General features: G+C 42.4%; 1 protein-coding gene across 8 annotated transcripts in view; it reads left to right on the forward strand.

Moving 5' to 3' along the window:
- SRGAP1 (SLIT-ROBO Rho GTPase activating protein 1) overlaps positions 1–14,164 on the forward strand; it is a 289,170-nt gene that overhangs the window by 221,800 nt on the left and 53,206 nt on the right. For 7 of the 8 annotated variants that reach the window (XM_011284066.4, XM_011284067.4, XM_045062018.1 and 4 more), the window contains exons 9-10: positions 6,554–6,751; positions 7,493–7,577. In XM_011284066.4, coding sequence (XP_011282368.1) covers positions 6,554–6,751; positions 7,493–7,577 — 283 coding nt within the window. Of the gene's footprint in view, positions 1–6,553; positions 6,752–7,492; positions 7,578–9,360; positions 9,427–14,164 lie in introns of those variants that run through there. The other variant, XM_045062022.1, reaches the window with a different exon arrangement.

The raw sequence follows: 14,164 nt of genomic DNA on the forward strand, positions 1-14,164 counted from the left end.
ATAGTTTCCGTAAGCATTTTACTTCAGTGCTATGACTAAAATCTCACGTATAAAATGAGTTTCTTCTAAGTTATAGTACGTTTAGCCCCTTGAAGGGAATGGAAAAGAGAGAAAGCTGTGATTCCTCAATTAATTTGCAACACTGTGTAATGAACTGACAGCCCCATATAAATTTTCCTTGCTTTATTTAAAATCTTTCACTGACAGTTTACTAGGGAATAATTCACAGACTATTCTAAAAATATATTCCTCACACAGGATATTTTCAACTGTAATGAACAAGATTTTACGTAAACCTTGAAACAATTTTCATGGCCTGGGTAATTGAGGGAAGTAAGAGATGTTTTGGTTATCTACCTCAGGGTTGAAAAGTCATATTTCCCTCAAGAATCACATTCCCATAATATCATTGACTACAGCAGAATCCCAAGTCATGTAAATCTGTGATCAAACCATTATGGACAATTATCAGATGCTTTTAAGACCTGGTATAAGATGTGGAGCTTGATAACTACTTAATCATAGTTACTATTTCTGATCTTCTCTGTGGCTTTAACTTCATTTTTGCTTAAGTATTTTTTAATTTATTTAAATGTTTCTAACTTACCTGCAATTTTCTGTTGATGAAGTTAACAGTAGAAGCCTAAGAAAAGATAACTGCCATTTATCCATTAAACGATAGTATCATCTTGGGCCAAAATTGAAAACAGGGATCATTTGTCTTTCACTGTAAACACTTATTTTTAGAAGCAGTGTGTGTGCGTGTGTGTGCGTGTGTGTGTGTGTGTGTGTGTGTGTGTGTGTGTGTGGTTTCAGATAAGCTTTAACTTCCCACAGGAAGCAACTTGATCCAGAAGAATACCAAGCAGAGTGAGGAGAGTTTCTAGAAAGGGTCTAGAAGTGAGTCATGGGCTAGGGCACCCTAGAAAGGATGGCGAGCTCAGGATGGCTGATATTCACGGAAGTGCGTGTTGCTGGCTTGTGCTGAGTGTTGCTTTGATGACTGTGGATTTGCAAAGAGGATGACTTCAACCTCTACCATTCATTTAGTGAAGCCTTTGGATGATCTGTTCTGTCCCAGGCACTGTGCTAGTGACTAGAGATACAAAGATTAATAAGCTGGCTCTAAACTCAAGTTGCTTCCCCTGTAGATGGCCAACATCGCCCTCTAAACAGTGAGGTAGGTGCTTGTGAGAAATGGGTTTGGCATCGCACTCCTCATTATCCAGCACAGGCGAGGTCACTGGCATCTCTCTGTACCAGGAGCGAGGGGTGTCATGGCAAGATGCTCTGCTTCTGCTCCTGCCTTCTGTGCCCTGTGCTGGCAGTATTGGCGCTATACCCTTGGCTAGTTAACTCTGGCACTGATCCGGTCTCTGTGTGTGTGCACATGCGTGTGTGGTCTCTGTGCGGTAATATTTCACACATCTGAAATGCTACAGTGCTGTAAGTGAAATGCATCTGAGGTCAGTGATGGCAAGAAGTAAGTAGGTAGGTGGGGAAGGGAAGGCAGAGCTGGGAGCCATCTTCACACATGGATTGATGAGTCTTAAAGGTTGAATGGGCCTGAGGAAGGTGCAAGGCACGGTGTCATAAAATAATGTTTGTGTTAGAGGTTGGACCGTGTTCCCCCAAAATGTATATGTTGAAGTCCTGATCCCCCACTACTTCAGAATATGACTTTGAAGACAGGGTCTTCACAGAGGTAATTAAAGTGAGGTCAGTAGGGTGGACCCTCATCCAGCGTGATTGGTGTCTTTATAAAAAGAGAAAATTTGCGTGCAGAAACAGAGAAGGCCGTGTGAAGAGACACAGAAGATGATCATCTTCAAGCTAGACCTTCCCTCGTGGTGCCCACAAGGAACCAAGCCTGCCAGAACCTTGACCTCAGACTTGTAGCCGCCAGACCCGTGGGACGATAAACTGCTGTTGTTTAAAGCTCCCCAGCATGCGGGACTTGTTCACAGCAGCCCTGGGAAACGAATAGTGTGTTTAGAGAATGAAACCAAAACAACTGTTTTGTCTTCTCCGATGATTGTAAGGTCCTGTGAGTAAAAAGGCAAAAGAGCCAGTCTGCAGAAGCCCGCCACAGTCCCCTCTTCTCCACGGTTCATTTGGATTGTCATCTCAGAGTCCAAGCCACCTGGGCACTCCTCCACTGCGGTACATTCTTTAGGTTTTTCTTCATTCCTTGTCACGTTGTTGGCCTCTCCTGCCAAAGCTCACTGCGTTTTCCTGCTGCTGATGGGGAGTCATTACAAGCCTCGTATCAGCTATTTCATATTTGCCTCATTATATTCCCTCCTGTGACTTATTAACATGACTAGTGTGTCAGAAGCTGGTGTTATTCTTTGTCGAGAACATCCCATGGGGTAATATGTAGTCCCAGCCATCGTGTTTGGTGTTTTCTGTCACATCCTTTATTTTTTATGACAATTCCAAATTTAACCGTGACACTCTTGCTTCCGAAAAGAAAGTTCAGAAAAGAAAAAAAAAAAAAAAAAAAGCAGTGTTGTTAACAATGGCAGGGAATCACGAAGCTGCCGCCGGGTCCACAGTTTGTGGGCCTGTTACCATGGGCCCTGATGGGTGTGGATCCTGTCTAGCCCCAGGGCGGATGGTACTGCCTCCAAGACCTGGGTCAGTAAGTCTGGTGCTGGGACAACGGTTCACTTCAAGACCCACGGTTGGTCCACAGTGTGTCTGTTACCAGGTGCTTGAATGGGTGTGGCACCCTTCAATTACCTGGACAGGTTCTTGGCCGGCGGGACTGGCCCTGTACCACAGATGAATGCAGCTGGCACAGAAGCACAGGTCCACTTCAGGGTCCATAGCCAGGACCAAGGTAGGCAGAAGCACAGACAGACACGTCTCCCACCTGGAGCCAGGTTACGGGGCCACTTCAAGATCTGCAGATGGACTGAGGTCAGCAGGTCTGCCTCCAGGAGCACTGAGAAACATGCTTCCTAGCAAGTCACTGAACACGCGTGACAGCTCCATGACCAGTGCTGAGAGGGACTGGAACTGCATCATGGGTTTCTACACAGTTCACAGCTAGGACCAACGTCAGCAGGCCTGTTACCTGAGGCGCAGGTAAGTGTGACTCCTCATGGGTCCCTTGGCAGGTACTTCTGATGGCAGGACCGAAGCCAGACAAGACTGTTACGAAGCCCACAGCAGGACTTGGCTGTTTCTGGCTCAGTAGCCAGGACTATGGTTGGCAAGCCTCCCACCTGGGCCCATGCCTACTTTCTCAAATTGGTCCTCCTCAGTCCTGGGCTCCACCAAAGTTTTACACGTTCCTACCTGGACCCCAAAGCTCCCACAAATGCACTTCTGTCCACAGATGGCTGCCAGATCATTGTTGTGGTGGGGCAAGAGGGAATAGGAGCAGGGGATCTCCCATTTTCTCGTCTTGCTGATGTCACCTCTAGGGTGGTGAGTGTTTTCATTCAGGCTATAAATATGTAATCATGACTTCTTAAAGCAACCACTTACAGCATTGGGTTTTTTTTAAAGTAACCATTAATCTGTTCTTTTCCAGTAATATCTCTCCTTTGCATTATGCGTATCCCCAGCAATAATGACCAAGTCTGTTAAATTTCTTTGTGTTTTTTGTTTTATTTTATCACATGCCCTCTTTAAGCATCGAAACTAACACTGGTTGCCATTATTTCTTCTCTAAACGATATTTTCTTGTTTAAAAGACAAGAGTAATTGAAACTCTTTCTCCCTCCTGTAATAGTAAACCAAGTCACTCTGCTGATCATTTCACATTTCACTGTCCTGGACAAGGTGCCTGGCCAAGCCTGAAGCCCATGGCACAGGGAACCATATGTTCCCAAAAGGAAGAGCATCAAATGTTTTTGAACAGGAATAAAACCCACTGATTCTGAACTATCAGTGCCCAGATTATTTTGGAAAAATAAACAGACATTCTCTCTAGAAGATGGTAGCTTCACCCTGGGCTTCAAGTAACTCTACCAAAACGTCCAGCAGACAGATATCACAGAGAGATACCTGCAGGAGCTCCAAATATTGAGGGTATCAGAAACAAACTGTAAAAGAGCTACTCACTGTGTTCAAGGAGATAAAAGCCAAGCTTAGATTTTGGCAGAGAACTATAACCTATTAACAGTGAAAGAACAGATTTCAAAATGTACTGCATAGAAATTCTAAAAATGAGAACTATAGTGGCCCAAGTTAACAAATCAGTGGATGATTTTAACATCAGATTCAACACAGCTGAAGAGCGGATTATCAAAGTGGAGGACAAATCAGAAGAAAATAATTAAAATGCAGCATGGAAAAACAAAAGGGTAGAAAATGCAAAGAGAAGGGTAAGAGATATAGAGAACACAGTCATGTGTTATGTACTAATTAAATTCCCAGAAAGGAAAATGATAGAAAAGAGAGACCATATTTACAAAGATAAAGGCTGAAAATTTATTAGAGTTTATGAAAAATATCACACAAGAAGCCCAAAGAAATCCAGGTAGAATGTATTTTTTAAAATCCTTATGTAAACACATCATGGTAAAACTGTAAGATACTTTAAAAGCACCTGTAGAAGCAAGGAAAGTAACAATAGACTCACAGCAAACTTCTCATTCAACAGGAACATAGAAGCCTTAAGAAAATACAGTGGTATCTTCAATGTATTGAAAGAAAATAAACTGCCAACAAGTTTCATAAGTGAAAGTGAAATAAAAGACATTTTCTAGTCTACAGAAACAGTTCACCACCCGCAGACTCATGCTAAAAGCAATTTCTAAAGATGGGGGGTTACTCTTAAAAATATAAGGAATAGGGGCACCTGGGTGGCTCAGTCGGTTAAGCATCCAACTCTGATTTCAGCTCAGATCATGATCTCATGATTGTGTGATCAAGCCCTGCCTTGGGCTCTACACTGAGCGTGGAGGCTGCTTGAGATTCTCTTCCACCCTCTCCCTCTGCCCCTTACCCCACATGCATTCTCTCTCTCAAAAAATAAAAATGCTCATCAAAATAAAAAGCTTCTGCACAGCGAAGGAAACAACCAGCAAAACTAAAAGGCAAATTAAAAAGCTCCTAGAAGAGGGGCACCTGGGTGGCTCAGTTGGTTACGTTTCTGACTCTTGATTTCATTCAGCTCCCGTCATGATCTCAGGTCAGATTCATGAGTTTAAGCCCTGCTTCAGGCTCTCCACTGACTGTGTGGAGCCTGCCTGCAATTCTGCCCCTCTCTCTCTAACCCTCCCCTGCTCACGCTCTCTCCCCCTCTCAAAATAAATAAATAAACATTAAAAAAAAAAAAAACTCCGAGAAGATAACATAGAATAATATCTTTATGGCTCTGAGATAGGAAAATATTCTTAAATAGGACACAAAAACCATTAATCATAAAGGAAGAGATTGGTAAATTGATTACATTAATGGTTCATCTAGATACTATAGAAAGTGAAAAGCCAGAGCACAGTGTGATATTTGCAACACATATAACTAACAAAAGACTCATAACCATATCTACAAATAAGTAAGAAAAAGACTCATAACCCAGTAGAAAATTGAGCAAGAGATTTGAGCAAAGTATTTCCAAAAGAGGAAATCCAAATTGCCTTAAGCATATTATAATGAGCTCAGTCTCGGTCATCAGAGAAATGCATATTAAAACCACAATAAGATACCACTGCACACTCAACACCGTGGTTTAAATTTAAAAACTGATAATACCAATTCTTGAGGATGTGGAGTAACAGGAATTCTCTGTGTTGGTAGGAATACAGATCAAAACAATTCTGGAAAACAGTCTGACAATCTCTTTAAGCAGCACTTCTGCTCATGGATGCTATGGCATGAATTCATAGCAGTCTTACTCTCAGTGGCCCAAAACTAGAAATAAGTCATCTATCAACAGTGAAAGGGATGAATTATGAGGTATTCCTACAATGAATAGCCAGCATTCCACAATGAAACACTGTACTCCCAAGAAATGAATAAATCTTACTACATAAAGTTGCACAAAATAAGACAAAAATCATACATGCTATAGGATTCCATGCATATGAAGTACAAAAAGGCTAAAACTAATATATAGTGTTAGAAATCAGGATAATGACTACCTTTGGGGAGGAAAAAGAGGTGTGTTGTAGTTGGGAGAAATGAGAGGATCTTCACAATGTACTATATTTCTTGATCTAAGTAGTGGTCACACAAGTGTTCACTCTGGTAATTTATCAAGCAATACACTTATGCATATTTTTCTGTGTGTATTTTCACTTCCAATTGGAAAGGTTATTTGAAAAAAAAAATGTAACTGAGAGAGTACCCAGTGATACATGAGTTTTCTAAGGATTCAAATCCAAAGTAATAACCTCTTTAGGATAATGGAGAAGAGAGCCTGTCTTTGTATTGGTGACAGCGGGTGTTATTTACCTGTCTGTCTTTCCTAGTAGACTCTGAACTTCTTGGGGCAGGACTTGTGTCCTCATCTCTGCCTGACAGAGTAGATTCTCACTGAGCGTGTGATTCACGAAAGAATGTCGTAACGTGCGAAATGTGTTCCTGTTCCCAGGTTAAGAAAACAACTGAAGCCACCTTGCAGACCATACAAGATATGGTCACCATTGAGGACTATGATGTTTCTGAATGCTTCCAGCACAGTCGGTCCACAGAGTCCGTGAAGTCTACTGTCTCTGAGACCTACCTGAGTAAGCCCAGTATCGCCAAGAGAAGAGCCAACCAGCAGGAGACTGAGCAGTTCTACTTCATGGTGCGCCTGTTACTTCCCAAGCTACTCTTGGGGCTCAGATCTGGGGTCTCCAGACACAGCCTGTAGAGTTGACCAGAGCACCTGGGATCCTTTATTAAAATATGGACCCTCGTCTGCCCTCAGAGTTCTGATTCTGTTGGTCTGAGATAGGATTTAGGAGTCAGTACTTCTCTTTTTTTTTTTTTTTTTAAATGTTTTTATTTTATTTTTGAGAGAGAGATAGAGTGAGAGCAGGGGAGGGGCAGAGAGAGAGGGAGACACAGAATCTGAAGCAGGCTCCAGGCCCTGAACTATCAGCACACAGCCCAACATGGGGCTCGAACTCACAAACTGTGAGATCATGGCCTCAGCCGAAGTCGGACACTCAGCTGACTGAGCCACCCGGGTGCTCCAGGAGTTAGCACTTTTTTAAAAGTTCCTTGGATAATTCTGAGAGGCCAACAGATTTAAAGAGGCCTGCTATAAAACTACTTTTAAATTTTAATGTATATAGTCACCAGGAGAGCTTGTTAAAATGTGGGTTTTGATTTTAGTAGGTCTGGGGAAGGAGGGCCCTGAGACTCCCTCCGCTCTCTGATGGGCCCCCACGTGATGGCTGGTGCTGCTGTTCTGTTCAGACTACACTCCAAGGAGCAAGGTTCTAGGATCTAGAAGATAAAAGAGCTGGATTATAGGTATCCTGTGGGAAGTTCCTTGAGAAATATATATTTTTAAGTTAAAAACGAATCTTTCCTCTTGCAGAAACTCCGGGAGTATTTGGAAGGTAGTAATCTCATCACAAAACTTCAAGCCAAACATGACTTGTTGCAGAGGACCCTTGGAGAAGGTCAGTTATCTGAAACAGAGGGGAAGGTGACATGGACCACGTACTGTGTCACGTATCTGCTCCATAAAGACTGTGAGCTGTGGATTTGTGTTGGAAGAAGCAGAGAACACTGTTTAGATTGGGCTTTTGCTGTATCTGTAAAAATCAAGTTCTCCCTGGAACTGTCTTCTTTATAAGCTTGGTGCTGACCTGGAGGAAGAGTAGGGAAGTCTAGCGAGGGCTGAAAAGCCAACACAGAGCTCCAGAGGAAGGATCCGCAGAGCGTGATGCTCCTAGCTGCCCCTGCACCCAGACACTTCTTCCTTACCCTCTGGGACTTCTCCACCCTTCTAGCTCCACCCCAGTCGTTTCAGTGGGCCAGTATTTGTTGTCACATCTCATGCCTTGTTGGACTCTAGAAACTGGTTAAACCAGTTTGGGAAACTTTTTTGTTTGTTTGTTTTCCTTCCCAGAGACATTGATTTTACTTGAGAAATAACCTAATGAAGTATACTGCTATGGCTAATAATAACAAAAACAGTAATAGCTACCACTTCTATAGGGCTCTCTCTGTGCTAGGCATTGTTCTAAACTATGTATTGAACTGGGCTATTACTTTCCCCTTTTTACAGATGAGGAAACTGATGGGGGAAAAAAGGGATGCTAGGCAAAAGGGACAGTGTAAATGTTATTGATTCCCTTTTCATCTTCTTGAAATTTAAAAGGAAAAGATGAATATAGGCAAAGTCCCCTTTTTTTAAAAAAATTTTTTTTTCAACGTTTATTTATTTTTGGGACAGAGAGAGACAGAGCATGAACGGGGGAAGGGCAGAGAGAGAGGGAGACACAGAATCGGAAACAGGCTCCAGGCTCTGAGCCATCAGCCCAGAGCCCGACGCGGGGCTCGAACTCACAGACCGCGAGATCGTGACCTGGCTGAAGTCGGACGCTTAACCGACTGCGCCACCCAGGCGCCCCCAAAGTCCCCTTTTTAAGTGCCTCATAGTCTGTAATTTTATCTTGTATTCACACTAGATCTTGTTACAAGTTATAAAAAGTGAGAGAATATGGATGGGAGTAGGAAATGAGGGGACTGAGTTGTGTAACTCAGACCAAAAAGAAGTTGCTGCTCTTTGACCTAAACTCTTGTCTCCTACCATTCTAGAACCTTCCTACCAACCAAGTTTTTTTCATCACCTTATCTCCTGGTTTCCTCCAGGGAATGACCACTTGGAGAAAGGTCATCATGACCTAAGTCTCCCATGTATTACAGTACGGATGCCAGATTCTAAGATGAAAGGCTGATTGCACTTAGGGAAAAAAAAATTCACATTTAAACTACTAGACAGTGTCTTAAAAAAGAAAATAACCAAATATGGTATGTGAACTGTCATTAGATACTAAATCAAAAAAGCAAAAGTTAACAAAAGGCATTTTAAGGACAGTTGGGGAAATTTAAATATAGACTGTATATTAAATGACATTATTGAATTAATGTTAATTTTCTTAGATATGACAGCGGTGTTACGATTATAAAGGAAGATTCTTATTCTTAAGAAATGCTTGCTAAGTATCATAACATTTGCAAGTTACTTTCAAATGATTCAGGAAAAAAAAAGATAAAGAGAGAAGAAGAGAGAAGGAAATAAGGCCAGTGTGGCAAAATGGGAAATCTAAGTGAAGGGAATATGAATGTTCCCTGTACAAGGCTTTCGACTCTTCTATAATAGAGGCTTGAACTTTTTATAAAAAGCCTTTTTTCTTCTTTGAATCATGTCCTGAGTTGTTTTTTTTTTTCCTTCAGAGTATCCTATAAGATCATTTTTTCCATCTGCCACAAAATGCCTGATATTTCAGTGATGCCCCCAAGGTCAGTTGCCAGTCCCGAAGCATCAATTATCGTAAGTGTAGATGAACGCTTACAGGCACAGAGTCCTTCCCTACAGAACTTGGTACCACTTTAGAAATCGTGAGTTGGAGGGAATTAAGTAGTGGGTGAATTCATTCTTGGCACTTCATACGGACACATGTGTTAATTCACTTGGGATCACATTCCGAAACTTTTATGATACTCATTCTACATAGATTCCCCTATGTCTCCCGGAGAGAAAGCCCCAACGGTTCATATTATTTTACATGCCATTATTGGATAGGGCTATATTTTAACCAATTTGCTGAATCCACATGCCAGAGTCCGTCATTAGCTGCTGTAATGCATAAAGCCGTTTTGTACCCTGTGAACTCGAAGCCAGGATTTCTTTATCTTGGAATTTCTCTCAATGGGTTCCGGTGGTATCACAGTGACATTCATGTGTGGGTGTACCAGGCCGTCCCCAGATTGGATTGATTCAGGAACTGGATGGTTCTCCTCCAGTGGCATCAGACACACCAGCCTCTGCCCACTTGTCGAAGACCTTTATGCTCCCCGGCCCTACCCCACGTGCGGGCTTGGCAGCCTTCCACACCACTTGTTGGTCACTGCCTTGCCACGATGCTGGCAGCTTTGCCCAGAGAAAAGCTGGGCCTGGAGAATGTGCCCGCCTTTAGCTGGACCGTTGTGAGCCCCCTGACTCTCCCTGCAAGCCCCGTTCGAGTTAATAGGCTGATACCAAAGGAGACTGGGAGAGTTAATGGCGCCTGTCCCACAATGAGATAATCCAACGGTGAGCCCTTACGAAGGAATCCAAGTCTGGGTTTGGCTAAATAAGGTTAGTAGCACAGGATTCAATGGTGCGTTTGGGGACAGTACTGACTTTTTTACATAAAACTCACATCCCTGAATTATGCTAGACTCACTGCTGCAAAAACTGCCTTCATAGTAAAACAAATAGAGCCTAACCCAGGGATTTAGCAGTTGATCGTACACAGCTGAAACTGTAACTACAGACATGTGTTTGGCCTGTCTTACTGCTTGCTTTTGGCAGCCGACCAGCGGCCCAGTAAGTCCTTTGATTTACAACATTGCAAAACAACTAGACTGGGCTCTTAAAGGGGTACTGTCAAAATTGAGAATTCCAAATCTTTGAAAACTATTGAAATGAAAGCAAACACATAATGAGTCGTTAAGACCAAAGTCATCACCTTCTTCAGCATCCTTCAGCAATACTATTATATCCTTTTGTGATGTCCTTTGTTTTTAAATCGGAGGAGTTATGTCAATATAGTAAATGAGGTATACATCCGCAAAACTGAGGCACTGAAATTGTTTCTTTTTCCTCTTATAATGAGCCTTCCTGTTCACACTGGCTTCTTTGTGTGCAACCTTGGAGTCAAGGGGGGGGGGGGGGTGTAAGTATCAGTGCAGTTTTCCCTTAAACACAGAAAACTTGACTCTGGAAGCTGAGTTCCATGTTAGATTGTTTGTAGACCTGGACATAAGGTGTCTTAATCAAGGAATTAAATGGGTTATCCTCATCCAATCCATTTCCTGTCTTTGAGTAGGAGTACAAACATACTTTCAAACAAGAAGCTGATTGTGAATAATTACATTTTTTAGAAAAGCAATGTATTCTTTAAAAAAAAATTTTTTTTTAACGTTTATTTATTTTTGAGACAGACAGAGCATGAACGGGGGAGGGTCAGAGAGAGGGAGACACAGAATCTGAAACAGGCTCCAGGCTCTGAGCTGTCAGCACAGAGCCTGACACGGGGCTCAAACTCACGGACCTCGAGATCATGACCTGAGCTGAAGTCGGCCGCTTAACCGACTGAGCCACCCAGGCGCCCCGAAAAGCAATGTATTCTTAAGAAAGAAAAAGGACTGAAAACTCCAGGAGTCCTCATCAGTCATTCATTAGGGACCCAATCCTGGGTGCCTCCATTCAGTTTGAGCTGTGCACATTTTAAATATTTCATCTAGTTGGGGTTTTTTTGTTTGTTTTTAATCTCAGATCGCCACCAAACAATATTTTGGTTTTCCATTTTGGTCTGTGATAAAATACACTTGAGTGTGAAAAAGAATTCACTTCTTAATTCCCAAGTGAAATGGTCAGAATAGTCAACGTAGGTGTTTCAGCAAGAACAAGATAATCCTGGGTCATGGGTCATTTTTTTTTCCCCTCCAAATGGCTTAGAGTGTGGGATGGGGTGGGGAAAGAAGTTGTCTGTTCTTTTTAATAATTAAATAGTCTTCCAAACAAAGTGATTGAAATCTAATCCTCAAACCACTGGAAGCTTTCACATTTCTCTGGGAAGCAGTTTCTTCTAAGCTTGTGTGTTATTGATCTATTAATGATGATACTGATTAAAAAATAAAACCTCATTCATCAGTTGAGGCACACTCAGTACTATTAGCTGAACAAAACAATGGAAGTGGTGGGCAGTTACAATATGAATGATAGTTTTTGTGAAGCTTGCTCTTGGTTCATTAATCGAAATGTGTCTTTTATAGGTTTTTAATTTTTTATATCATACTATTAACCATGTAAGGGTGGAGCAAAATGTTTTTAAGCCATTTAATATGTGATCTTTTTCTAAATCTAGAGAATATTTGATTGGGATATTTTAACAAAAGTAGCAAAATTTTTCAGTTATACAAAATATTTCATTTCTAAGGAATTATTAGTGTTTTCATCGCTGAATCACTTACAAGTGATTAGCCTCTGTTATCCAGTTTAATTTTATAGATACTTTAAAATTTTAACTTAATATGTATTATATACTTTAGTAAATCTTTTTAGTGCCTTGTATATGACTTTAGCCCTGTGGGACAGAGCATAAGGCATAATCTGTACCTTTCTTTTAGGATCTTTCAAAGTATTTGCTAGGGAATAAAACTTACATTTTTATTTTATTATTTATTGTTATTATTTTAGAGAGAGCAGACACACGCACGTGGGAGAGAAGGGCAGAGGTGGAGAGAGAGAGGGAGTGAGAGAGAAAATCTAAGGGGCCCAACACAGGGCTTGATCCCACAACCCTGGGATCACGACCTGAGCAAAATCAAAAGTTCGACACTCAGCCAACTGAGCCACCCAGGCGTCCCAGGACTTGTATTTTTACAATATATTACTTGGGAGCTTAGGTCTAGATTTAAAACAAACCTGGACCCTCAGGCCAGACCCATCACATACTAGCAGTGTGACCCTGAACAAGTCACTTACCTACTGTGTGCTCAGTCTCTCCCATAAAATAAAAAGAGCCAGTACCTACTTCCTAAGGTTGTTGTCAAAATTGTGAGTTAGTGTATAGGAAGTGCTTAGAACAGTGTCTAATAAGTATTGGACATCATTGCTGTTTTTACTGTTGTTAGTAATACACTTTATGTCATACTTGTGTGATAATAAAGTATGCAACATGACTACAGCACAGGCCAGCTAGTTTCTCTGCCTTCAGCCATTTGCTCATTATTTCTTTTACTGTTTGTTTATTGTTTGTGAGAGAGAACACACAAGTGGGGCAGGGGCAGAGAGACAGAAGGAGACCCAGAATCCGAAGCAGGCTCTGGCTCCAAGCTGTCAGCACAGAGCCACCACAGGGCTCAAACCCATGAACTGTGAGATCATGACCTGAGCTGAAGTCGGACGCTTGACCGACTGAGCCACCACCGAGCTTAACCAAATGGTGCCCCCCACCCCCCACCGTTTGCTTATTCTACCGACTCATCCTGGGTGATCTCAGCTAGCTCCTGTGGCCCCACAACAACCTAGATTGTGGGAACTCTCAAATCTTCATCTCCAGCCCTGTCTTCTGTCTGTGCTTTAACCCTGTGCTAAAGGATAGCCAGTAAGACATCACGTGCCACACTCAGCTCACTGCCCTCCCCACTTTCTAGTAGACTGTCTCTCCCACTTAGGAGTAGCTACCAATTACTCTGGAGATCTCTGTCCACCTTCTCCTTTTTCTTGTCCCCCAAAGTAGCAAAAGGGACGGGGCTTAGAGTTAAAAGATAGAGTTGAGTAGTGGGGAGAAAATCAGATTGTTCTCCTTTCCTCCCACCCTGACTCCAAGTCATGGCCCACAATTCTACTAGACCTACAGTGGCCTGAGTCTGCTTTGAGGAAGGTATTTTCAGATATTAACTGTTGCCCCCCATTTAGTAAATAGATATTAATCAAATACTTTGGTTTCTTTTTTTCCCCCATGTTTATTTCTGAGAGAGAAAGAGAGAGAACAAGCGGGGAGGGACAGAGAGTTGGGTGGGGTGACAGAGGATCTGAAGCGGGCTCTCGCACTTACAGCAGAGACCCCTGTGTGAGACTTGAACTCACGAGCTATGAGATCATGACCTGAGCCAAGGTCAGACACTCAACTGACTGAGCCACCCAGGCGCCCCTCAAATACTTCGTCGCTTGTTCTTCAAAAGTAGATAATAGAGCAAAAGACTCTGTCGCCTGTGAGTGTTCATTCACCATTTCCAACAAGCCGGGTTTCTCTACAATTGTGATATTGGCCTCGCCCCGCAAGTCTGAATCATTCTGTTATGATACGATGGGTGGGGCGTACCTGTGAGTGCCGCAACGTGACCTCTCTCTGTTAGCTCTAACTTCAGACTGTTTCAAGACCATATCATCATTCAGCAAACAAACCGGTGGAATGGGTCACTCCTCCACACCCCTTCCACAGCTGCACCCCACATGTGAGAAAGAGCAGACAACAACCACAGGCAC

This window comes from Felis catus, chromosome B4 (genome assembly GCF_018350175.1).
Source record: "Felis catus isolate Fca126 chromosome B4, F.catus_Fca126_mat1.0, whole genome shotgun sequence".
Taxonomy (NCBI): Eukaryota; Metazoa; Chordata; class Mammalia; order Carnivora; family Felidae; genus Felis; species Felis catus.